At 40.8% G+C, this 27,704-nt stretch overlaps 1 protein-coding gene across 4 annotated transcripts; it reads right to left on the bottom strand.

Annotated features, from left to right (window-relative positions):
- Positions 1-8,892: 8,892 nt before the first annotated feature.
- Positions 8,893-27,095, bottom strand: MACIR (macrophage immunometabolism regulator). Of its 4 annotated transcripts, none has more exons than XM_047090062.1 (3): positions 26,947-27,095; positions 18,901-18,990; positions 8,893-11,408 (listed from the first exon to the last, which is right to left on the bottom strand). In XM_047090062.1, exon 3 carries the CDS (start codon positions 11,383-11,385, stop codon positions 10,762-10,764), a length of 624 nt encoding a protein of 207 aa, XP_046946018.1. In that variant the 5' UTR covers positions 11,386-11,408; positions 18,901-18,990; positions 26,947-27,095; the 3' UTR covers positions 8,893-10,761. The 4 variants fall into 4 exon arrangements, with proteins under 4 accessions (XP_046946018.1, XP_046946027.1, XP_046946036.1 ...); XM_047090071.1 differs by lacking the exon at positions 26,947-27,095 and adding an exon at positions 25,734-26,006; XM_047090080.1 differs by lacking the exon at positions 26,947-27,095 and adding an exon at positions 19,810-20,510.
- Between the last annotated feature and the right edge of the window lie 609 nt (positions 27,096-27,704).

Below are 27,704 nucleotides of genomic sequence, written 5' to 3'. Positions count from 1 at the left end.
AGAATTTCTGTAATTTCAAAAAGGTCCAATAACACACTCACCCTCCTCCACCCCAATTTTCCATTGCTTCAGATGTTTTTATTAAAACTAGCAGCTACAGAGGTATTGTGAATGCAGATTTCAGCCAAACAGGCTCTTTTGCCTTTCCATTTTCATCCAAATAAAATTTGATTTTTAAGGTTTTTGTCAGTATGCCCATCTTTCAGATATATCACAAAATCTTAGAGAAGAACTAATATAATTTGAGGCTTTGTTACAAAATGAAGAATCTACAGTTGTGCATAAAAAAATGTGTTTTTACTTCAGAAGCTATGAAAAAGTAAGCTGCACCAGTCATAAGAGATTTTTGGAAAACAGATCAAAGGATGGCTAATATATTTTTATATGAAAAAAGACGACAAACTAAATTCTCAGCGGTTCTTGTCAAAGTCAGTTTGCAGTGGCTAGACAACAAATAAGGGCATTGTTAGCAACTCAGGAAAACTCCTGCAGAAATAATTGAAAATTTCCCCTCTGGGTGCTCAATTTACCCTAGGCAAAACAAAAACAACCCTTAAACCAAAAATACACACTAGAAACTAGACCAGGCATTGAGATGATGGCCAAACAAATCTAACGAAGAGATGTAAATGTGCAGGTTATGGTACATGTAAATATTTTCTTCTCCATAAGGAGAGAAAGGAAATGATGAAAATGGATCTCTATTCTTATTAAGTACAAGTAACAGGTATGCCCTACAGGAAGTTAGCTGTAACTAACTGTAGCAAAGTTAACTACAGCAAATAATTGGTGGGGAAGGACTAGGTTATGCTGCATAGTTTGATGGGAGCCATGAGAGCCAGCTGGTCCTAAAGATGGAAAGAACAATATGTGGGTTATGGGCAGGTGGGTCTTTGGACCACACCCAACCCGATACTTCATACTCACTGCTTGAGCACCAGCCGCCTGTGCTAGAGAGGGTGGGGTTAACTCCAGCTCTTAGTTGTGGCAGAATCAGGGGAGTGAGGAAGAAGCCAGTTTCTAATCGCTTTCTGTCATTGTTATTTACCCCTTCATTGCCAAAGATTCTGGCAACAAAATGTATCACAACACAGTCTCTGGTTTTACTTTTTTTTTTTTTTCTTTTTAACCAGGATAGGAGAGTAACCATATGCACAATTTACCTGTCAGTGCAAGAGAAATTGACCTCTGGGAAGATATATTTTGTATGGGAGTCATGGGCCAGAAAATGTGATCAGGAATTCTGCTAATTTTCTGAAAAAAAAGAAAAAGATAAAGAAGTCTTCAAATGATCAGAGATGGCTACCTGGAAGAACTGTGGGGTAAGAAGCAGAAAGTTCTGAAGGGTAAGGCAGTATCATGCCTTTAAAAGACATGACTAAAACCCATGACCAAGAACATGACCTCACTTGAGGCACAAAAAATGGATTCTGCAAATGGGATATTCAGCAAATGTTTCACCGCATGGTTCAGGAGTCCCTAACCAAAACTATAATGTGTGCACAGGAAAAGGTTCACAATAGAAACTTCAGAAACCTATTGAGACAGATGGGTTCTGTTCTGGTGTCTTTTATTTCCCAAATTGTATTAAAATTCCTCAAATTAGGAACTAAAAAGCAAATCCAAAAAACTTGAAAAACACTGCACTGGATAGAAAATTACTAGCAAACAGATATAGAATAAGAATAAAATAAAACTGCCCAAATACTGCCCAAATAAAACTGACCATTTTTTTAAATGGTCCTTATTTTTTAATCTTGCTAAATCTCAAACCCATGTTCAAACATTTAATGCGATAAAATTCTAAGAAATTGGACTTGACAAGAATCTTCATGTTATAATGGACGTGGCCACTTAGATCAGTGATTTCCAAACGCTTATGGTCATAAGTTAAAAAAAAAAAGTTTAAAAAACTGAGTTGATATCTTATATAAAGAGACATTTATATAATTTATGCATTTACTACTATACTGGCACACTATATAAATGATATATACAACAAATACAATTTTTTATTTTAGAGAGAGAGAGCATCAGCAGGGGAGAGGGGCAGAGGGAATGGGAGAGATAGAATCCCAAGCAGGCTCCATGCTCAGTGTGGAACCCGTTATGGGTCTCAATCCCATAACCCTGGGATCATGACCTAAGCCGAAATCAAGAGCCGGATGCTCAAACGACTGACCCACCCAGGTGCCCCAACAAAAAAAAAGTTTAAAATTTTTTTTTTTCAACGTTTATTTATTTTTGGGACAGAGAGAGACAGAGCATGAACGGGGGAGGGGCAGAGAGAGAGGGAGACACAGAATCGGAAACAGGCTCCAGGCTCTGAGCCATCAGCCCAGAGCCTGACGCGGGGCTCGAACTCACGGACCGCGAGATGGTGACCTGGCTGAAGTCGGACGCTTAACCGACTGCGCCACCCAGGCGCCCCAAAAAAAAAGTTTTAAAGGAGAAGATAAATAATATTTTTAAAGCAGCTCTAATATTTTCTTCCCACACGCAAGTGCATGATCTTTGCATAACTTGGAATGTCAATAGCCCACTTCAGAAAACACTAGTTCGCTGAGTGTGAGTGGCAACATATAGTTACCCGTAGCTCACAATTTGAGATTTTATAGTATTTTATTCAAAATATGTCAATTTTAAATGTCGTGCTTTTATTTTACTGTCTAGAACCTTAAGAAATTGTAAGTTTATTTATTTATTTTGAGAGAGAGCGTGCAAGCAGGGTAGGGGCAGAGAGAGGGAGAGAGAATCCCAAGCAGGCACTATTCTGTCAGTGCAGAGCCTGACACAGGGCTGAATCTCATAAACTGTGAGATCATGACCTGAGCCCAAATCAAAAGTCGGATGCTTAACCAACTGAGCCACCCAAGTGCTCCTGTGTAGAACCTTCTTAAAGCAGTTGTGGGGTAAATTAAGACAGCAATTCAGATGTTGCAAAGATGGTTTTTATTTGGTTGCACTTTATTCAGCAATTACTATGTGACAGACATTTTATATTATATGAATTACGTCCAATTCTCCCAAGAACTATAAAGTAGAAATTATTACACCTATTTTATAAAAAAAAATGAAACTAAGTGTCATGATCAACTGTATCCTATAAATAAGTGGTAGAGCCAGGGTGGGCATCTTTAAAACCACAGCATCAAAATGATGCAACTATAGGACATTATGTGAAGGGCCAGCATTTTAGCTCTTTCAATATTTTATTTACAGCTGGCTCCTTAAGGCCGAGAGGGGAACTTAGAAACAAATGATTGGCTATTAAAAATTGCCTTAGTTTTAAAAAACAACAGCCCTCAGACATTTCCACCTGCTCCTCTCCCCTTCTCCAGCAAACAGCCCTTTTAAGTCCTAGAAAGAGGTCTGCAGGCCTGAGTTCTGAAAGTGGTTACAGCAGTCAAAATCATTCGGCCCAGGGCAGGGTTCCACTCGTCTGAAACCTCTGAGCCTAACCAGCACCGTTTCCCCAAACAAGGTCCCCTAGGCTTTAAAAAGAACTTGTGAAGGGTGAGTTTTGGAGCTGGCAGTGTTCGTGTTCTGTTCTGCACTGAGGAAGGGCAAGAGCAGTGGATGCACGGAAAGCCGGCTTCCCTCCCCACCCTTCTCACCGGCCTGACTCTGTAGCAGGAGCATCTTGGACTTTCCCTCAGGGCCCAGTGTTTCCAGCTACGCTCCCAAATACAGTCTGAAACTGGCTTCTTCATACCCCAAAACTTACTCCTCTTCCAGACGCAGATACAACTAAAATCTGAAAACTCTGGACCGACAGAGACACACAAAAGATGGGGTCAGAGAGGCTGGGGTAGTTACATGAAGGTAAAAAGTGGTTGGATTAGGAGAAACGCTGATTGAAAAATTCTGTTTGGCAGTTTAAGTACCATGACTTGAAATTTCACTGCTGAACTCGTGAACGGAAAACATGAGTCAAATACAGTAGTAACTGAATATGATTTCCTTTCTTGGACATTTTTAGATACATGGCATGCTTCTGTCCAGGTTGGTTTAGATAGTAGAAAAAGTAGAATGGGGGGATCCTGCGTGGCTCAGTCGGTTAAGTACCCAACTCTTGGTTTCAGCTCAGCTCACAATCTCATGGTTTGGGGGTTCGAGCCCCACATAGGGCTATGTGGTGACAGAATGGAGCCTGCTTGGGATCCTCTCTCTCTCTCTCTCTCCCCCTCTCTCTCTGCCCCTCCCCCATTCTCTCTCTCTCAAAATAAATAAACTTGAAAAAAAGAAAAGTAGAATGGATGAATCTGGAGGCCTTCTCCAGTTTTATACCCCCACACAGGCATTCTCCCCACTAGCAAACCCCTCTTCACGATTAGTATCCTCTTCATGGTTGGCACCCGAGCAGGGCTTCCATGTGAAGCTTTCCCCACACTTAACGTGGAATTAGGAACTTTCTCCTCTGCGCACTTCAAAAGATCTTAAACTTATGTTTATTAAGAAAGAGGTTTGCACCTTCTTTCTCTCTCTCAAAAATAAAAATAAAAAATAAACATTAACAATTGTTTTTAATTTAAAAAACAAGTTACGATTTAATGAAAATCTGGGGGCCCCTGGGTGGCTCAATTGGTTAAGGGCTCAGGTCACGATCCCATGGTTCAGACGTTCAAGCCTCATGTCAGGCTCTGCACTGACAGCTCAGCGCCTGGAGCCTGCTTCTGATTCTGTGTCTCCCTCTCTCTGCCCCTCCCCCGATCTCTCTCTCTCTCTCTCAAAAATAAATAAATATTTAAAAAAATTGTTTTAAATAATAAAAAAATCTGAAAAAAAAATCCCCCTCTATTTCACTTTGAGGGCTCGATCAAGCAAATATTTAAAAAATGAATTTCAGGGTGGGGTGTAGTTAGGCAATGTTACACCAAATGTAGTGTATGTCCTTTTCCCCACAAAGAGTCCATCTGTCATGTTTAGTATCTTTCTGAACTACCAGTGAGTTACTTTATGTGGCCTACCACAGAATATTCAATCCTAGAAATAACCTAACTTAAAATTTTCCTTTTGAGGCACCTGGTTGGCTCAGGAGGTTGAGCATCCAACTTGGGCTCAGATCATGATCATGGGTTCGTGGGTTCTAGCCCCTCGTGGGGTCGGTGTTCACAGCTGAAAGCCTGGAGGCTGCTTCCGATTCAGTGTCTCCCTCTTTCTCTGTCCCTCTCCCGCCTTGTGCTCGTTTGCACTCTCTCTCTCTAACAAACAGACAAACAAAATTTCCTTTTAAATTTAGTAACTTATTATAGAAGCATGACACCAAATCTGTATGTGAAACATTGAGAATAACGAAACTCAAATCTTGTAAATATTAGAAAGTAAAATACAGAAATCTACCAAGTAACGCAGGGTCCTAGTTAGCTGTATTAAAAGGTGATCTATATGAGGAAACTCCTTGTGCAAAACACTTCTGACATAGTTCAATATCTTATATAAATTATGCCAAGAATACACATTTTTATTTTTAATGTTTTTTTATTCTGAAATAGAGTGAGCGTGTGCGAGCAGGGGAGGAGAAGAGAATCTCAAGCAGGCTCTGTGCTGCCAGCACAGAGCTGGATGCCATGTGGGAGCTCAATCTCACAGACCCTGACTGAGATCATGATCTGAAACAAAATCAAGAGCCAGATGCCTAACCACCTGAGCCACCCAGGCGCCCCAAGAATATACATTTTTACACGTACTTCTGACCCTAAATAAAGCAAACCTTCTATCAATCCCCAGGCCACCTATGCCAGGATGAAGGGCAGTGCAAGAGAAAACAAATCACTAAAATATCCATTTATTTATTCCCTCATAGCTCTCACCTTCCCTGACTCCCAATTCCACTATTTCCGTTAACTATCCTCTACCTTACCTCTTCTCCTCTGGGACGCAGGTCAGTAACCAAGGAGAAAGGTAGAGATAACCAAGTGAACACCGTTGCCATGCCCTGATCCTTCTTAGATTCAATTATTTTGTTAAGCTTTTGCTTTCCCCAAACTTCCCTCTGAAGACTTTTTCTTTTTCTCTTTTTTCACCTTCCACACAGATCAGCAATGAAGTGTGCATATCCAAAATAAATTGGCCAGGCTACTGAATGAGAACAAGATAGTTCTTTCTCAGATTTCAGTCCCATAGGATTTCAGCTCCTCTTTCTTAAATTGCTATTTATTCAACACAACACTTACTTGGCATGCATCTTAGGCTACCTTACTTACCCTTCTCCTCTCCCAATAAGAGTCAGGTCCTTGAAGGTGAAAGCTATCTTAAGCCTTTTTGTAACCAGAGCGCCAGCATATGTTCAGTGGGCACCCTGTGGGTGATGGTAACAGGGATGGGCCGTTCTCCTGTGGTCTCTGGTGAGGAGACAGGACCTGGAACAGCCTCCTACTCAAAAACATTCAGACCATTTACCAGTTCACAGTATAACCTATTATAGGGGGTGAGGGGGTGTGGGGGTGTGAGGGTGTGGTGAAGAAACAGGTTTTATCTCCTGTGTAATGCTGATCAATACAGGAGCAGCTGCCTAAAGCGCTGGGTTAGGAAAGATAATGAGGCCACCTCTGGACTGAGTGAGAGACTGCACTAATGGATTAGTGATGTCTGCCATATGCACTGGTGAGGAGCATGGTGACATGGATGCTCAGCATTTGCCATCCTAGCTCTAAGCACTTAGCCAAAATCTCAATTTCAGTAAGTTCAAAAACTTCTTACTGCTTAAGTTCCTTTCCTAACTGAAGCTTTAGGCCAGGGATAGAGAATTCAAAAGTCTTCCAGATATATATTGCTATGTATCCTTTTATATAAAAGTTTGGTAAAGAATACTCTTCCTGGTGAATCAGACTGAAAGGTCAACATGACGGACCCAGTGTTCCCTTGTCTTGCCCATAGCTTTTCCACAAAAGCAAAAGCATCAAAGCTCTTCGTTCCAGAAGCGACACCAGCCAGGATCACTTAAGGACTCCACTGACGGTGCAGCTACTCTCTTTCATTCTAGTAGATGCTGCATCTTTCCGTTTAAAGAACTCTATTCGCCTCATCCTGTGCTTTCCCATAAATCTGTACATCAAAGACAACCCCAAGATCAGGGGTAACAACATTAAGAGATTCGGTTTCCGACTTTTCCTCTGAAATCATTTGATAAAACCCTGCACAAAGTCCTTTCACAATGGCTGAGAATATAAATTCACCATCTCCCCCAACAGGAGCAAAAAAACGTCCTAGGGGCTCAGCAAACTCAAAATAACATATCAAACCCCATTCTTCTTTGGATTTGTTCCTGGGAGTGCTCCCCTCAGCCAGAAAAATCCTTAATTTTTTTTGTAATGTAAAAGATCAAAGAATCTATTTCATAATTCTTATCTAAAGAAGCATATTACAAAAAGCAAAGCACATCAAGCAGGGACAATCTCCACTTCTAGGTTTATAATCGGATTTATTTTATTTCTAAGGCCATCTTCATCAATTTGCACTTCCCTCATCAAATTATATTGTTTAAAAAGGCAATTTTGCTTAATACGCATCGTTCCCTCTGCATTATGATAACGTGCACCCTTGCTCTCTCCACCCCAACCCTTCCAAAGCATTTATGCCACTTTAAACTGCTTGACAGCCTCTCCTCCCACTTTCTTTGACCTAGAACAAATCACTTAGGCCAGGGTCATTTAAAAGTTCCCTTAAAATGTTTTCAATGGTTGTAACAAAATAAAAGTCTTTCCAAGATAAAAGTATGTTAGAATGAGAAAATAAGTAAAAATCCATTGCTTTTCTCAAGAGTTGAAGAAACATTCTTTGTTCAGTTAAAGGCCAATTTGCTTTTGTAAGTTAACTTACAATCTTATAAAAGCTTCCCAAATCCCAAATATTAGAATCACTTAAATAATTATGTTAGGGAAGAAAAAAGACACACACACGGACATTACATAAGGAGCAAGAGCCTGGAACAGTAGCCTAGCTGAGCCGGAGTCTGGAAGATTTGGGGGTTCTGAACCAGTTTACATTTTAATCCACCCCCAAAAGTCTTTCCCTCCTTGACTGCTGACTACAGGAGCCCTGGAAACAGAGGTGCAAACACAGCCAGGTAGAAGTCAGAGGTGCAAAAGCAGCTCACCTCAGATTTGAGCAAAGAGTGAAATTCCACTGCTACATCAGCTGAGCCTCTAAAACATGGTATTTTTCCAAAAAGGAAAAAAAAAAAATAAAGCCATATAAGATGGCAATTTGTTTAAAGGCAGGTTGTGTTATGGCCAATGGAGCCCTGTTTAGTATAAAATACTAAATTCAATAAAAATGGGGGGGGGATAAAGAGTTCAAAATTAGAAACCATGTGAAAAGTCTATAGAAAATGGGATTTTTTTTTTTTTCCTGCAGCTGAAAGTGATCCAGCCTACCCCTTTTTCTTGATGGGATACTACCTACATTAGGAGCACAAGATCATGGAGAGCACAGAAAACAAGACCAAAAGGAGCTCTCCAAACACACTCTGTAAACTACAGACCTAGACTTTCATAACTTACAACCAAGCTGAAAATTATTTCTCTTTACTAACCAGATCATTGCAAATATGTCATATCTCAAACTTCCTACCCCTTCATTTTGCCACAGAGTTTCACTTGTCTTTAAAACCAAAACGAAAGAGCTACATATTTCTATTTAGCTCAAGAAATTACTTAGGTGCACGAGCAGGGACAGATGTCACAGGCACCCAGTTGTGTTTCCTCATGGACTGAATGCATACCATTGCCATGAATATATCCTTTACCCTGAAATACAAATGAGCTACAAAATTTTTTTTTTTTTTTTTTTTTACAAAAATGGGGCCTAAAAACAAGTCCTTAGGTGGAATTCTTGAACAGTAACTAGCCTGCTGATGATGGACCTTGTTTAAAGCACCACACAACAATGTGTGTTTACATCACCCTTTTATTTCATAGTTAGAAATAATACAGTTCCACAGGGTAAATCATCAATAAATAACGGTGTTTAATCATTAAACGTAAAAATCCCAACTCTTTGGCATCTGACAGGATTCTATTTCTTGTCAAACTAATGACTGTATAGATATAGTTAATCTTAGTGATCATTCGTCAATACAATATGTTACAAAGGTGCAATTTACTTTAAAATATACAACAGCTGAAAATTTCCAGCCCACCAAGAAATCTGACCAACACAGTCTTAAGATATGGGTCAACTTCCCCAAGGCTCTTTCACATGATTTGCCTCAGTGAAAGTATAATAAATGTTGATTTAAAGAGTTCCTAGGGTTTTCTAATACTTACTCTGCTCTACATAGAGTTAGCCATTCATTCTGGCTAAATAAAAGTCATTATCTGCACCAGGAATGACCCACTCATTAATAAAAGGTGTTCTTATTTTATAAGCAAGATGGCTAACACCTAAGAAACAGTCTCCAAAATAAAATTTCAAATAAGCAGTTCTATGCTGCCAGAAATGCCAATTCGGTAATAAATTGCACCTTCAAGAGTCAAAAAAGAAAAAAAAAAATAGAAACTTTTACAAAAGGTTAAGTTACATACATTTTCCTCAAAATATATTCAAGAATAGTTGAGCTGTATTTGTTACTAAAGCCAGGGCATTATTTCTTTAGCAACAAATTAAACCAGTGCAATTGACATAAATTGTTAAGTAATCCAGGATTAACCCATTAAAACTGTAGAAGCCCTTTAGGCTCCCACACTAATCCTAGAAACTGAAATTTCAATGAGCGCTTTGAGCTGCACAGAACTAAAACTGGAATGACCCGATGCCATGCTGAATGGTATCACTTCATACTTAGTTTAAGCATTCGATAGTAGAAATCATGAGTCCTTCTATTAAAGTTTCATTCACTTACAGAACATTCAGATGCAAACAGTATTATGCCTATCATCCACAATTAAAAGAATCCTTTCCATTTTAAAGTTCCAGATGAATTTTAACTTAGAAAGTAAGCACTAAGGAAACTTTTTTAACTTATGAAAACTTCATATTGGAAACTTTCTGGAAAAGCTTCCCCCCACCCATTGTAAAATAAATACTTTGTATCCCAAATTTAATTGTATTAAGACACACTTTAATAATGCTATAAAGAAATATTTTACAGCCATAGAGATCAATAACTTTCCATGCGGAAATAAAAAAATTCATTGCTCAATAGTATTATTGAGGCAAGTGAAGAAAGATTATTCTCTTGTCAATCTGAAATGTTAATTTTTTCAGTGCAAAACCAGTTATAAAATCTTTAAACTCAATATTTAAAAATAAAAAGTGGTCCAATTCAGCAATGTTCAAGTTCTAAATTTCGTAAAACAAATCATTACATACATTTTATAGTAAAATACAGAGATTAAAGAAGTACTTGAGTACTTAAGGATATCAATTTCTAATGAATCATACCAAGTCAGCAACAACCAAGCATATAACATTCCCAATTTGAGTGTCAGAATCATAAAGATGGTATTACTGTACCCGAAGCCTTTTTTCCTAGCTAAAAAGCTATACAGACTAACGGCCAACATTCTGTGTTCTTTGCAGTTGCGTGCTCTAGAATGATTTCCCCCAAAGTACCTGTGATTTCATCCCTGCATTTGAAATCTGATCCAAACAATTTTTCTGTTCCAGGAACGCTGAGCTGATATAACCATCTGTAACATGAAGAGTCCTGTACAGAGTACAACAGTGGGTTTCCCGCCAAGCGCAGGCTGGCCTAGACTGGTCTTTTCCCGCCAAGCGCAGGCTGGCCTAGACTGGTCTGCACTCTCTGTAAGTCATTCATGTGTTATTCCTAGCAAACACACGGTCCCCTCTGAGGGTTAGGTGTTGAAGCTGGTACTGGAGCACTTCGGTGTCGGCTGGCTCCTTGATGTTCATTTTATCTAGATTGAGGTAGTCCAGAGATTTGGAGTGAGCCCTCTTACCTTTAAGAAGACAAAGAGGCAGGGGCCCATGGAGGGCCTTGTAAGGTTCATAAGGTAAAGATTTAGTGCACTTGTCTCCCGAGCTGGGCATCCGCCTTCGCCTCCTGCCATTGACCGCCGGAATCTCGTATGGCTGGTAGTACCTACTTCTGGTTTTATACAAACGAGAGGAACGTGCAAGTCCTGCATCCAGCTGCTTGGAGCGCATGGAAGGCACAGCCTCTCCCTTACTCTCTTCACCTCCTGTGCACTTCTGGGCTAACTTCAGGAGTTCCTCACCAGTTGTGAAGCCCACCAAATAGTTAGAGTCCATGTGCAGGATCTGGTAGCCCGACACAGTCCGGCGCATCGGCGAGCACGGCGTGCTGGAACAGCGCGGCTTCTCTGCTTCTGCCTTTCCTGGGGAGCTCGCCTCTGCCACAGGCAAGGGCAGGGTGGCCAGGGTACTTCTGGACTCTCCATTAACATCTACTTCCATCTTAGGCACCAGTCTGCGCACCCCTGAAAGCAAACAGACTCAGATTGTAAAGGTGTAAGACACAGAATCCTGGGCCACGCTGATCATTTTAGAAGGCTCAGGGAGCATGAAATAACACTGGCCTGAAGAACAGCCAGTGAACAACCGCCAGATCTTTATCTGTGTCTATAAAGCATTCCAGAGCAGGCATAAAATGACTACTACTTCTCTGCCTTCAAGAACTCAAAGGCAGGTTAAATTAAAGTCTGGAGTACTACTAAAAGGTTCAGACAAGAAGCAAACACAAAACAATACTTCTCTAAATGAGGCACTCCACACAAATCACACAAAGTTTATTCCTCGATGTGCTATTAAGCAAATCAAATACAGATCTCAACATTAAGCAAATAAAAATACACACAGTTTATTTACCAAGAATCCACTAAACGTTCCCAACCTGAAAATTTAAATCTTTACATTTTCCATCATTTAATTTAAAACAAGCACTCAGCTCCTCACGCCCACAATTTTGTTTTTCAATTGTGTTTAAGGGACTTTTATGAAAGATAAAAACCTTTCTGCAAAGGTTCCAATCAGACCCAATTTTTCTTTTTAAGGTATGGGGAGCCTTCAGGGAAAGTTCCCCAAATGTTGTAAATGTTGTTCCTCCCATACACCCAATGAATTGTTTAGAGCAAACCATTTTTTAGTTTAAAAATAAACCCCAATCCAATACATCAGGTCGTTTTTAACAGTGAAGTTATATAAAATATCAGATGTACTTTGATTGTTTAATCAGCTATTGCTCTGAGAGTCATTTTATTTTGCAATACCTAAAACACTGTACTTTTGAATAGTATAAAAAATGGCAGAACAATTCTCAATGAATGCTGGTATTATTCACCACGATTATCACATTACATAGTTTGGAAAACCCTACTGACACCAAGTACCACAAATAATGGCCACGTTTCTAGAAAGCCGCAGATACATCAAACTTTGGAAAATAAAATACTAACGAAAACGGAGTGGCCGTGTCATTTCAGAGAAACTTTATTTCTACTTGATCATCAATCAGAAGTAGAAAACACAGTTTTAAGAATCTCAGATGGCTAATCAAAACGATGTCTGAGAGTCAACTATTAAGATGTCAACTTTAAGATAAAAAATTTATTGAAAAATAAATTTATTAAATAATTTTTATAAAATCTCGTTGTAAAACAACCTTTCCCTAATTGAAGCTCTTCCCAAAGTTTGGGTATTCATTTAAAATCCAAGCAATTCTAAAGCTTAATTTAGAAGAAAAAAAAAAAAGAACCTTATTCCCTCATTTACACGCTATACTTTCCTTCATTAGAAAATAAACCAAGACTATGAAGAAGTTCCCAGATACTATCCTGTCCTCACTACAGCCCACATCTATAGCACAACTGAAAACTAACACTAATAAGGATTCCTAAGATACAGCAAACGCCAAAGGGATCCACAGAACTCTACTTACTTCCTGTTCTAAATCTTAGACTATGCATTCCCAAATTTAATTTAATCAAGATACTGTAGCCCTTCAGACCCTCCGGATTTAAAGTGATTGACTTTATTCTATATTACTAATGTAAAAATAAATTTATATTTGACCATGTAATTTATAGCTCTGTTAACAGGACAGGAATAGTAGGCGACTATCAGCTACTTTGACATGCATACAAAAACCTGAAGATTTCTTACCTAATCAACTTTAGAGAACCCAAGCCTCGTCAAACCTTATGCTGAATAAACAAATGTTGACCCTAAGCCAAATGACAAACTAATTTAATACTTTCTTTCTCGCTAATTCTACAGCCCAGAAGAAGCACAAGAAGACAGATTCAAGGCCTCCAACCTACCTAACCTGACAGGCAGCTATAGGCACGAAGTGTTTCTCTGACACTCCATTCTGAAAGACGAGGAGGGTCAGTGAGGCTAAAATAACCCAGGCTACAGAGGAAAGAGAACACACACCCAGATGGGTACCTCACTCAAGAATGACCCACGTGATGACACTCCAGCAGTTAGTCCACATTAAGTGACACAATGGTTTAGATCTCTTCCAAATCTGGTACCCCATGACAGTCCACAGACCTCCACCAGCCACGTTCCTGCATTCTCATTTGGTACATTATAAACTTCCCCAAATCCATGAATTCACACTCCACCCATTCTGATTTGGGTAATAATTCAAACGGAGCTAGGCTGAAAGTCTTTTTTGCCTCTGAAGGATAAAAATTGCTAAACAAGGTAACACACAAAATCACCACAAAGAAGAGCAGGCACAGGCTTCCATGATCAACAGAATCACTTGGAAGTGTGTTCCTATACTAAGCCAATTCTGCTGCATCAAGGCAGACCATCAAGAACTGTGAGACTCTCTAGAGGATGAGGATAAAGGGTGGCAGGATACAAAGGTCTGAGAGTAAAAGGCAGAAATTATCTATTATCTAGAAAATAAGCACCTAGAAAATGAGAAAACTTAAGACAGTGAGTAAAGTGATGTATAAAGGTCAAAATCTGATGGAACATGAAACATGAGGTACGTAACCACCACTGCATAAGTTTCCAGCAGCCATAACATCACACAAAAATATCACCTGGCCTGGGCAAAACTGCCTAACAAGATCTGCAGGCATCTACCTGATAGACAATGATTTCACCCAGATTGTCAAACAAAAGGTACAGATGTGGTTAAAGAGCTCTGGAAATTTCAGCCAAGCAGCCCTGGTGTAAGAAATCTACTGTTATTTTGCTAAGGTAAACAACCCACTCCCTTGTTAGAAAACACCAACGAATGAGAAAGTCAAAGAAATAAGCATTTCTAATACACTCTAACAAATATTTAGCCTAGTGACTAAGGTCAATACTCTACGTCAGATTTCTGAATTATAGTCTCACTGTGCTGGAACATAAAAACGCTGTTTGAAATACACATAAAGCTGCAACCTACTCAATCTCTCTTGATGCACAACTGTAAATTCTGGAGAACTGTGCACGTTTTTGCTACAAAAGCATCAGTATTTCTGCTCCAAACAGTAAGAGAGTCTCAAAACTAACAGCTCTTTTAGGTGGCTTCACTGGTTTCTGCAATGTGCTGCCAAATTCATGACATCTTCAGACCTTAATATTCACGTAGGAATGAATGTCAATGCTGCAACAACCTGAACTCTTGCAGACCACTTAGTTTTTTTTGTTGTTGTTTTTTTGTTTTTAAAGGATCCTTTTTAATTAATATATTGCCTTTCTAAAGAGCATCCACTATGCAGCACTAAGGAAGCTAGGTGGCGGCGGGGTTTCAGAAAAGAGAATGCTGGTTGGCAAATATTTTGTTTTTAGCTAGGTGGAATGCTGACTAAGCAGCATGCCTTCCATTCTTCAATGTGACCGAAAGCAAAGTTTTTATGCTATTAAATTCCTTAGAATTTCCTGACTGCATTTGCACACTGGAGCAAGATCCTGGGAGCAGTTAGCAAACCAGCTTCCACAGGCTATCTCTTAAGTGGGTAGAAGTAGTATAGATCACATCTAGTATGTTCTGAAGAAGTCTAGGTACCTTCTAATTCTGCAATCCTACAGAAAAAAAATAATAAAATAATAATAGTAATACACCAGTGACGCTAAAGATGGATGTCCAATATTTCACATTGCAAAATTTCTCACTAAAACCACTCATCAGGAAACATGGCTACCATGACTACAATTGGAGATGGCCTTTGTTTGGCAGAACATGCTTCATATTTTCCCATGAAAAATTTGCTTATAGGTTATTCTTCATAAACTGCTCATGACTAAGCATTTTGCTTCATATCCTAAAATAAACTGTGCATCATAAACACATACTGCCAAGGTAAAAGATTACAAGAACTCTTGTAAACACTGCGGGTATGTGCAACAGGCACCCTCTCCCACTGCATCAATAAGAATAAACATGAGGCGGGAAATCAGGCACAATGCTAACTTCTGCACTGCTGAACACTAGAAATCAGAGACCAACAACATCCTTATTGATTCCATTAATGCTTTTCATATATAGTTTAAAGCAAAAATAAAAACTGGAAACAGAAAACAGGGAAAGTATTGTTAATAATAACAAAAGCAGCAAAATTTCTGTTGATAGAAGAGTCTAGAACAACACAGTACAATGAGAATAGAAAAGTCAACTTGTAGCTGAATAGTACTTTTAAAAGTGAGTTTCTTAAGTACGTTCCAAGAACAAACATAATTCATATATTTTTTAAAAATTTTATATAATTAAAAAAATTTTCTTTAATTCCATATCAAATTGCCTCACAATCTAATCTGTCACAAGGGGACTAACATATACTTATAAAACATGCAAGCCCTGACAGTGTTCATGGATGCCATTTATTTCTTTGAAATAGATGAGGATTCAAAATTAGACAACACTAGACAAGGTAACATGTTTTGCTAGAAAAATGTACACAGTGCATACAGTGCATATTTTAAAAACACTAGGTACAGCCTGCAATTATGAATTTTGGTTGCAACTGATGCCAACAGGTACAAACCCCAACACACATGTGGGGAACCCAGTACAGCAAGATGAGCACGGTCAAAAGACTGTGACCTGTCTAGAATCTGTTCAGCTTTGAACACTCTCCAGGAAATCTAACTTCCTAAGCATGTGGCACAAGGGGCCTTAAAAAAATATAACCTAAACACCTTAGCTCCTTAGACCAGCTCTGAAAATAGCTGAGAAGTTTCACAATTGCCACACAAAGAATTCTTTTTGAGAAATACTGCATTCTGGGAATTTTTTTTTTTTAATCAGGCCTATCAAAAAAAAGTCACCACCAGTAATCAAAAAATTGTTCCATATGTTTGAACCGCTTTTAGTAACACACAGCAATCCCATTTAAACGAAAACAGATATAACTGTCTAAATATACAGAACAAAAATGTCACCATGTGAACCAAATCCTTTTCAAGAAATGAACCATTTGGAATAAAGCCGGCTCTTGGAAAATGGGGAGTCTCCTAAGCATGACTACTGTCAATCTAGTAATATCTAGAACCACCTAGTTTTAATGCCAGAATGATCTTGGATTGCATGGATGCTGAACTTCTGAAGCCATGAAGGCAGGGGCCTGCCCAGAGTCAGGCAGACATTTCCTGGTTTCCTGTCTCCATCAACTTCATCATGCTGGGCCTGCAGCACATGGTTCCCAAGCTTGTACACATGCTAACATCATCCAAGGAGCTTCAAAAAATACTGATGTCTGTGCTCTACCCCAGATCTGTGATTTAATTCATCGGGGGTACAGCCTAGGGTCTGAAGTTTACAAAAGATCTCCAGGAGATTCTACTGTGCAGACATGTTTGGGAACTTGTCAGAGAACTTACCTAGTAGGAGAATTTCACTGCCTTTTTTGTTTGTTTGTTTGTTTGTTTGCTTTCAATCAGTGATTATTGTCATATTAGTGGATATCATTTTTGTATGCTCTGAATTGCTAACAACCTATCCCTAAGACCTTTAACTTACTGTTTCTAATCCATTGTGGGCTTAATAATGATCTGCTAACCAACCTTGTTAAAACCGGATATAAAATAAAAATAAATCAGTGCTGAATGAGAACCAGGCCCCTTCATCTGCACATACTTTGGTACAGTTACTTTAGTTTCTTAGCAGCTCTTTGGACAACAGTCTGGCAATTACTTGTACAGTTAAATAAGTACTTATTAAAAAACCCACCTACCCAACTTGTAGGCATTTACCTACTAAGAAAAATGAAAATATATGTTCACACAAAGACCTGAATGTGAATGTTTTTAACAGTTTCATTCTTAATCACCAAAAACTGGAAACAATCCAAATGTCCATCAACAGGGAAATGGAAAAAGAAACCATGGTCCGTCCATACAGTGGAATACCACTGAGCAACAAAAAGGAGCAGACTAGCATTACACAAGTGAAAGTTGCAGACAGAAAATGCTACATACTGTGTGATCCTATTTATAGGACATTCTGGAAAAAAATCAATGACTACAAAATGCTACAACGGGGGGTGATTAAAATATTCTACATATTGACTGTAGTGGTCTTTCTACAACTGGATACATTTGTCAAAACTCATCAAACTATACAAAAGGGTGAATTTCACTATATATAATTTATATGTCAATAATTCAGACTTTAAAAGTAAAAGAAGTCTATCACATATTTCCAAGTTTTTGACTGTCCTACTTTTAAAATTCTTCACATTATCTAATCTCAGAATCAGAAGGAATCTTAATGGCTGTTACAGTGTGTGTTTGAACACCTTCAATTACAAGTAACTTACTGCCTCTTGAGTTGGTTCATTTCACCTTCTGCAGCTATGCTAGACTGTCCTATCATTTATAAATATATCTATAATTATGTATACATGCATTTGTCTACAGACATGGATCTGGAGAGAAAGAGACAAACAGGCACACACATTCCTGTAGCTTCTTCTCACTGCAAGTAGTTTTGTGCTTTATTTAAATCAGATGAGTTAATAACCCAGCCACAGTATTTCTTATTCAGTATCCTCTAAAAGTATTTTGTACTTCTTGCTTTCTTTCTCAAAACTGAAAATGTAGTAATGTTTCCATTTTGTCAATGTTTTAAAATGCATTTTCTTAAATCTAATAAGCTATATCTACCTACTGACACCAAAGTGTTGGTTTTCCCCCATCATTCTTTTGAGTCATTCTGCTGCTGACTGCTAATTTGGAAATCACTCATTAGGAAACTAGATTTTTTTCCCCAAGGATTCCCCCCACCCCCCAAGGATTATGATGACTCTAATTCAAAGGAAGGACCTACAAAAACATTGCCCAAGCAGAAGGACATACCAAAGCATGAACTCACACTAACACACTTTTTAAAATGCTAAAAGCTATAATGATCATTATTAAATGTTTTTCACCTTCAAAGAGACGGAGTCACATGGACACCTGTGTTGGCACAGATACACAGATGACACACTGAAAAAGAACTAAAAGAAGACAACAGCACTGCATAATCTGAACGAGTTTAAATTCATGGAGTAATAAAAGGAACGCATACTTGCAGTGAACTGCTACATGACCAAGTGAAAATGATGCTCCATTCAGTCACCTGTTTGCCATTCTTTATGTGGGATAATATACAACTAGAACTTTTTGCAAATTATTGTGCCAATCCCTAGGGATTCATGTTTTACTAAAATCTCCCTGAAATTAGAGCAACTACCTCTTAACTACTCTATTTTGAAATCTTATTCCATAAAACGTCCTGTATCTTATAGGGAATAAAAAAAAAAAACCTACTCAATCAATGAAGCAAACACTTCAAGATAGTAACAGTCTCATTCTGCAACAGTAATTTCAGTTCTCATCATGAAAAAATTCGTAATAGTAGTGTACATATTTGCAATGATATACTGACATTTCATGTTCATTGTTTATGTGGTCCTTAAATTACATTACGATACTATGTTCACACAACTGGTTAACAAACAGAAAAAGCAAAATATAACTCACCAGACTAAATCCCAGAAGATGTCACTGTACAATGTCCAATGAGTCCCAAGGGAACACAGGCATACTATTTTTTCTGCTCTACTCCAGATACTAAACATGGAATATAAAAATAAACCTTTAATATAACAAGTAACACAACTTACAAAGCAATTATAAGAATTCTAACTGCAAAAGAGGATGAAACTAGCAGGAGGTACTAACACCAGGTACAGGTTAGAGAGGACACAATATTAATTCATTTCATTAAAGCAATTTGAGTTTGTTCAGCTAAATTTTAACTTCAAACACTTTATCATGTTTGTTCCTCTGTATTCTGCTGCTGAAATTCTACCTTGAGACTAAGAGCAGCTAACTGGACTAAAGACAGAGACACAAAAATTTGGGGGGTTCACAGTCGATTCCACCACCAATTCGTGTGTTCAAGAGATTCAGAGTATCCTATGGAAAAAGTAAGCCTGAGGCTGAGGTCAAAAGAACAGGTTCTAGTCCTGGCCTTGCTAACAACGCTGCCTCTTGACCTTGCATCAAGAGCAATTATTTAATATGAGGACAGTACCACCCTTCCTCCTCATACAGCTGTTGTATGGATCTAATGAGAGGAGGCAGGTGAACATATTCTTCAAAGTCCTTTATGTATGTGTGATGTTATTGTCATGCAATTAATTTCTGGTGTCTACTCATTTTAGCCACAAAATACCAACAATTAAAAATCCTTCATAAGACTGCTGCTCTGAAGCAAATAAATGGAAAGGTCTTGGAAAACAATGCCCTTCCTTCCTTCCTTCCTAGCAACAATTTGAAAAACACTTCTTTGGAGTTACCACAGTGCTTAAGGTTTCTAGCATCTCCTTTGCGTCTTCCCCCTACCTGGGAAGGTAATGTGTAAGAGAATGTATCTTCACCTCTTACCTGACTAGTTAATTGGCTTAACTTCTTAAGGCCAAGAAAATTCCCCAAAGTCCTTTCCACCTGTAAAGATTTCTTTGGTTGCTGCATTTCTGTTGTTGTGTTTAACTTGGGGTGAGGGAGCCCCAGACGAGCCTTGTGGAGCCACTTCACCCCCACAGGTGCACAGGGCCCGACACAGTGGCTACCATGAAACATGCCCAACTGCAAACAGCAAGGGAAAAGGCAAGGACTTTGTCACTTTATTACTGTCCCCTTGCCAGTACTGAAGAGTTTTAGCCAAAGGAAAGGGATAATTCCCGAATTAAAGGGATTTGCCCCTGCAGCTTGAGGAACTGGAAGGAGTTCGTGCACCAAGAACGGTCATTCCGAGCAGCTCACACGTTTATCAGCCTTCGGAACGTGGGTCCACTTAAGAAACGGACACGCTCCCTGCCACCGCCTGTGGCACAAACCCGGTTCAGACTGGGGAGCCAAGACACCTCGATGATGAACACTAGCTTCTCCTCCACCAATGCAGCCTCTGGTTTTTACATAAAGTGAACTGTGATGTCTCGAAGCTGTTGCCTGACAATACATTCTTTATTTCATACACTCACCCCTCCAAATTTCCCCAATATTACCGTTAGAAAGCTCAACTTGACTTCTTTTCTTTTGTAGACGTTTCTTTATTTTTGAGACAGAGACAGAGCGTGAACAGGGGAGGGGCAGAGAGAGAGAGGGAGACACAGAATTCCAAGCAGGCTGCAGGCTCTGAGCTGTCAGCACAGAGCCCGAATGGGGGCTCGAACCCACGAACTGTGAGATCGTGACCTGAGCCGAAGTCGGAGGCTTAACCCACTCAGCTGCCCAGGCGCCCTGGCAACCTGACTTCTTAATTCAAGTAAATCGATTTTTAATGGGGAAGGGAAATTAAAGAAGAAACTAAGATTTTTTGAGCACCTTCTGGACGCCAAAAGCCCTACACCATTGTTTCACTGCATCTTAACTTCTACTCCACAAGGACGTATCCTCCCCAGTGTAAGTATTCCATCAGGTGACGCTGTCTGAACCCGAACCCCATCTCGTCTGACTCCAAAGCCCACTGACGCTGCTTTATATACATGTGGCCTCTGTTCAGCCATAAGCCCGGATGTACAGCTTTTTACACAATAACCATGTTCCTGAAAAATGTAAATTAATTTCTGTAAATGGAATTCTATTTCCAATGTGTGGGGAGGCACTTTATTTTAAAGCTTTACTGCCTCACTTGTGAAATGATTAGAGGGAAGTAGTTTTAGCTACTAGTTCTAGTGTTATTTCCAACTGGAAAGTGTTAGGATGTCACAGCACATAGTGCAGTCTTCCACGAAGTCATTCTAAGTCACGGGCCCTTTCTTCCAGGAGCGGGTAAGATACTTTAAAATCATAAATCGTAAGGCAGGAAAAACACGTATCAACCAGTGGTTGGGCATCAAATACAGATCGACATTTCCACTGAATATTTCAGGACTACATCTATCACAAAGTGAGATAAACTTCATTTAGACTTCTAGCAATTTTAGATTGAAACCCCAGGAGGAGGAACATGGGAAAAGTCTGGATCTGGTTTAAGTCTAAATCAAAAATCGTTTTCAAAAACAGTGTAAAATCTCAATCAAACTTTCATATAATTTGCACCATGTACTTGGTGATACATGCTTCCCTTCAAACTTTTAAATGCACTGAAGAAATGTACTGTCCAACATTTTTTCTTTTTTTTTTTTTTTTTAATTTTTTTTTTTCAACGTTTATTTATTTTTCGGACAGAGAGAGACAGAGCATGAACGGGCGAGGGGCAGAGAGAGAGGGAGACACAGAATCGGAAACAGGCTCCAGGCTCTGAGCCATCAGCCCAGAGCCTGACGCGGGGCTCGAACTCACAGACCGCGAGATCGTGACCTGGCTGAAGTCGGACGCTTAACCGACTGCGCCACCCAGGCGCCCCTGTCCAACATTTTTTCAACAGCAAAAGAAAAATCAACCTAAAACTTCATTCTGGATTGGAAAACAGAGGAGCCTTAAAGTAATTATCCCACTCGTGCCCCGGAGCTGATGTGGAAGTCTAGGAAATGGTGGTAATTTCATAGTAAACAAAGTGTAGTAACTGATTATCCCTAATAGAGCACTGCCAAGCCAAAAATAGAATACAAACACAGAGTCCAAGGGAGCCACCCAGGCAACACCAAGGCACGGCAGCTCCTTTCCTGGTCTCAGTTTTACTCATTTCTGACTTTGCTTTCTGTCAGGCGTGTACCACCTGCTATCTGTGCACAGGTACTAAGGGGAGGAGGAGGATAAAGATGATGAAAAAGGGGAAGAATCAAAAGAATGAGACCAGACACGAGTATAAGAATATAACTTCTTTAAAGAGACTGCCTATAAAGGAAACTAGTTACAAAAACAAACAACAAAACAAAAAACTATAGTAAGGGCTTACCCTCATCTACTACAAACAATTAGGAGTCTAATATAAAAGTTTCCAACAGATTGGGATTTTTAATAAAAAAGAAACCAGTATTTTTGAACACCTTCTTTACGCCAAAAGCTATAAGCGATTTATAGCTACTCCCTGAGGAAAATACTACCCCCATTTTAAAGTATTCAATCAAATAATACTATTTGAGAGTCCAAGCAAGAATCTCAATGCCTTACCGGTCTGACTCCAAAGCCCACGGACACTGTCATAATAGGGAAGATGAGTTAATATACTTTGTTTACTATGAAATTACCAACCATTTCCTAAATTTCCACTTCAGCTCCAGGGCTGGCAGAGATAATCACTTTAAGGTTCCTCTGCTTTCAAATCTAGAATAAAGTTTTAGATTGAAATAACATTTTAGAATACTTTTAAAATCTATAAATCTCTTAACACTTGCAACTGATTCTGGCCAATGTTTTGAACATGAAGGCTTGGCGACATATCAATGCATCTCCTCTCAAAAACAGTCAGCAAGAAGGAAAAGAATTCACGTGAAATTCTTACAAGATGTACTAAATGCTGTGTAGAAAGACAGACTGAAGTAAACAGACCAGAGGCTAGAGTACATAATGCTTCCAGCTATAAACAGCTGAAACAAACAGAAAACCCTGTGACATTATCTTGTAAGCACTGTAAATAGGGAAAACTGAGCATGGCCAAGGACTTCCCCACAAGCCTCTGGATAGGGAGGCCATGAGTGAGTAAGCAAAAGACACTCAACACACGACTGCAGATGAATCTTCCGCAGATAGAAAAGTTTGCAAACTGGGGCGCCTGGATGGCTCAGTCAGTTAAGCGTCCAACCTCAGCTCAGGTCATGATCTCACACTCCATGAGTTCGATCCCCATGTCAGGCTCTGTGCTGACAGCTCAGAGCCTGGAGCCTGTTCAGATTCTGTGTCTCCCCTCTTTCTGACCCTCCCATGCTCATGCTCTGTCTTTCTCTGTCTCAAAAATAACTAAAAACGTTTAAAAAAATTTTTTTTAAAAGTTTGCAAACATTAACTAGGAAGTGTGTCAAATTTCACAGGCAAGGTGATAGATAGCAAAACAGGTAAATAAAGAAGAATGTCCTTCAAAAGTAGGGTGGCCATGTCTCTGTCAGAGCCCGTTCTCTGGCATAATTATTTATAGCACGCCCTTTATCTCTCAAAAGTGTCCCAGTTTGGCAATTACATTGTTATTCTACTCAAAAGTAATATTTAACAATGAAAAGGCAATGAATTAAAACAGGGGGTAAAAGGGAAAGAAAGCCCCTTCTGCTTGCACAGTGGCTTCCCATACAGATCTGAGGAGTATTTCTTTGGGTGTATCCATTGAGCCATTCAATTATTCATTTACTCATTCTGTCATCCAACAGTATTTCTGGAGTCTTATTATACCCCAGCATTGTACAGGCACTGTGGCAAATAGAAAAAGTGAAGCTGGGAAGGAAAGACAGACAGACATGGAAATAATATACATCTAATACACAGAAGAGGAAACCTGAATGGTCCTGGGAACCCAGAGAAGGGAGTGGTTTTTTTTCCCCAAATGCAGAAAGCTCCCACATGGAAATGTTCAAACCCACACACAAAATCTCTACACTCAAAAAAGCCCTAAGTATCAGACTTCAGCACAGATCCACTAACAAAATAGCAGTAAGAAAAAAAATTAACATCTATCACTTCCAAACCATATGGTTATAAATATGAAGGCCAGGAAATAGCCCTTGCAAAATTCTGGTAAACAAATCCCACTAATCATTAAAGATTATGTTATGAAAAGATAAATTTTGGGCAAAGGAAACTGGTAGAGTAGAGGTTATGGGTTCTAATTCTAGATTGAAAAACACAAAGATAAAAAAGGAAACAGGCAGTATTTCTCAGAGTAGCTCTTTGAGGACCGATCAGTAATTTTAAAAAAGCACCTGGAAAAAAAAAAAAAAAAAAAAAAACAGCAATTTTTAAAAGTCTCATTCAGATTAATGAAAATATTTTGCAACCACCAGTCTCAAATATTACTCTAAAAACAAAAAAGACACAGACCAAAACATCTCTCAAGTCACAAAACACTGAGCAGAAATAAAACAGGTTAGCTGCTAAAGCACAACACACACAATGAAAACAAAATGCTTAGCTGTGCCTACCCTACATGATCCTCTTAAAGATTACTTTAATCTTACTTTTCCATTCGTAACTCATAAAAACTAACATCAAAAATTTTAAGAGCTGTTGAGTGTGACTGTTCTGAAACCATCCTTGACCTTACAAACAAATCACTAATCTCACCAGGGTGGTAAGACAACCCATAATTGGTTCAGTAGACAAAAATGTGTTTCTCTTGCTAGTATCAGTTCTTTCAATAGCAACCCCCTCAAAGTGCAGCATTCATTTTCCCCTCTGTTTCTGCTGGTAGAAATTAAAGCTAGATTACCAATGTTGTCTTACCATTATGTGAAGTCACCTTCTACTTTTAGAAAAAAAAAAATGGGAGTTTCACTACAAATATGACTGATGGTAACTGGAACTGGAGGTCTACATGCAGTCTTTACAAGAAATTTGCCTCCTAGGAAACATAACCGAAATGGGACAGGTGCACACGGTGGAAATGGCTAACCTTCCACATGAAAGCTTAAAACCAGAAACTTCTTCTGATAGGCCTGTGATGAAATCAAGAGTTCTCTCTGGAGGAAAGAGGTGATTCTTCCCCCAGAGGATATAAATTGGCAACAGCAAAGAAAATTTAAACACTGTATATAAAGTTTTATCACTTCTACCACACTACATACTTTTAAGAGTGTACAATAGCCTCCCAAAGCATACAAAGTTACACAGAGAAGGTAAACAAATTTACTGACCATTATGCAAGGTCAATGAATATCCTATGTATCTTATATCTTGGAATAGTCACTATTAAACAGTGTCATTTGCAATTAACTAAAATGCTGACAGAAGAATTTTCTATACACCATTCTTATCAAATTAAGAGGTCTAGGGGCTCATTAATCCTTGTATTTCATCCTGGACATTTTATTAAGTTTATAATGCATACACAGTTACATGATAAAAACACTGAAATCTGTGAAACATTCATTAAACATAACTGTAAGCACAAAGCATGGCCTTTAATTAATAAAGTACCAAAAGCTTCTGCAATAATAACCAACACTTTATTTTGAAATCACTGGGAAAATAAACTGAGAAGAGATCATTTATATCTCCCTGAGAGTGTAACTTCTACAGGGTTAAAAAAAACATACAAAGCAACTAACAACTCTAAATTGTAGAGTGGCTCATCTGAGAAAAACAATGTAAAATGAAGTCTAGTAACGTCAGAAATGTTTTGCAAGAATTGCTCTTTGGGCTAGGAGTAGCAAGCATGCGATTAAATGCTACTGCCTCCATTCTTCCTCAAATGATTAAAAAGTTCCCAGCCCCAGTTTTACCTATGTACAACCACCATGCACAGACACTGTCAGCATCTTGGCTCGACACTCATCAGCAACCCACCCGGATGCAAACCGAAGTGGGTGGAGAAGCAGGAAAACCCTAAGGACGTGGAACACTTGCAAGGGGAAAAGGACGGGGCCGTCATTCCGTTCATGTTCCCATCTCCTTGCTGGCAGATTTGCAGATTCCACCACTAGAGAGAGTTTGGCAGCTTCACAATGGGGCCGCCTGCTCAGCGTCTGACTGCCGCCCGCCTGGAAACCCCTTTCCCCCGCTTATCACCCGCCCTACAAAAGTCCACCCGCGACAGGTGGGGAGAGGGCGGCAATGCCCAACAACAAATCTGCCGCTTTCGCTTCTGGCCAGCAACCCGCCCCAATCTACAAGCGCGCCCCTCCCGGCACTGCCGGCCTGTCCGCCCCCGCTGTACCCGCAGACGCGCAGCGGGCGCGGGCTGCGGGCTCTCGGGCGACCTCACCCCCAGGATTGCAGTGGGGGCGAGGAGGGCCGGCGAGATAAGACCTTCAGGGCTCGCCCGTGGGCGCTATCTGGCCGGGGCAGTCGCACCAGGCGCGCGGCCGTGGCGCGCCGCCAGAGGCGCAGCAGGCCGGGGAAAGAGCTACTTCTCAATGGGGCCCCGAGGCCGTCTGCCCCGCGGTGCGGGCACGCCGGCAGAGGAACCAGCGTGCGCGCCAACGCGCCTGGACTTCCGCACCGCCGCACCGCGGGAGAGGCGCTCCGGATCGCCGAGTCCCTGCACCTCCCCGGCGAGCGCACGCCGCGCGCACACGGGGGCGCACGCCCCCGCACACTCACACGCGCTGCACACTCACGGCGTCTCCAGCCCCACCCCTGTGCCAAGCAGCCGCGGGCTCCCCGCACCCCGTAGGGGCCCCACCCAGTTCACCAGACCCCAGCCTCCAGCTCGGGCGCTCAGGGACCAGCCCGCCGAGGCTCGGGGCCCCTGGGGTCGCCTCGTCGTCCACCCCGAGGCCGACCCGCCCGCCTGGGGTTCCCCGGCACCGCGCGGGCACCGCGGGCACCGCGCGCCCGGCCCCGACACGAGGCAGGGAGGAAGGGGCGGTGCCGCGACTGGGCTGGCACCGGAGCTCAGTGACTGGAGCACCCCCCAACCCACCCACCCATCACCACCACCTTTTCTGCAGCACAAAAGGTTGCAGGCGGAACCGCCGTCCCCGTGCAACCTACCGGTGGCCCAGGGCTCTGCCACCTCCGCCGCGCCTGGGCCGCAGAGCCGGAGAGAAGGGCGGGAGAGGCGCAGGGCTGCGGCGCCGAGATCCGGGCAGAGGCCGCCAGCCGAGCCAGCCGGGTACCCTCTCCTCTCCCACCGCGCTCGGAGCCAGCTACCGCCCGGCGTAGTCCCCGCCTCCTCCTCCTCCTCCACCGCCCGCCTTCCCGCCCTCCTCCCTCCGGCTGCGGAGGCGCAGCCCGTCTGCGCTGGGCCCGCCTCCTGCGCCCTGCTCTGACACCCGGAGGAAGGGCGGGCCGGCCGGAGAAAGGCGCTAAGAGGCCCGAAGTAGTTGGCGGGGGCGGGGGAGTTGCGGACTGGGAAGGGGAGGAGGAGTCGTAACACCTCCTCCCAGTCCAAACCTGCAGCCCAACTGAGGAGCTCCGACTCGCTGGCCTAGGCTGTACGTACGTTTCCTCAGGTGGTGTGGTGATGTTTGTCATTCGTGAGTCTGTGCTTAAAGGACTCAGCCCTGAGCAGACTGAAAGCCCATGAAATTACAAATTTGACCCTTCAAATCTTAGAAAACTGCTAAATATCTAGGGAATGGAGTGAGGTGAATTCAAATTCACATTCTGATTGGATTAGCTATTTTTGAAGCCTCAGGCTTGATCTTTTCCATTCTTGTAAGAAATTCTTTTCTTTGATCAAGATTTTCTTTTCTCAATTCATATGCATCTCCTCCGCCAAACAGGTTCACAAACTCAGTGATAAGAAT

This window comes from Lynx rufus, unplaced genomic scaffold, assembly GCF_022079265.1.
Source record: "Lynx rufus isolate CCGP_SWC_20201006 ecotype Redwood Valley unplaced genomic scaffold, mLynRuf1.p SCAF_1, whole genome shotgun sequence".
NCBI lineage: Eukaryota > Metazoa > Chordata > Mammalia > Carnivora > Felidae > Lynx > Lynx rufus.
Note: the sequence above shows the minus strand (reverse complement) of the source record. Positions and strands in the feature narration are given on the sequence as shown.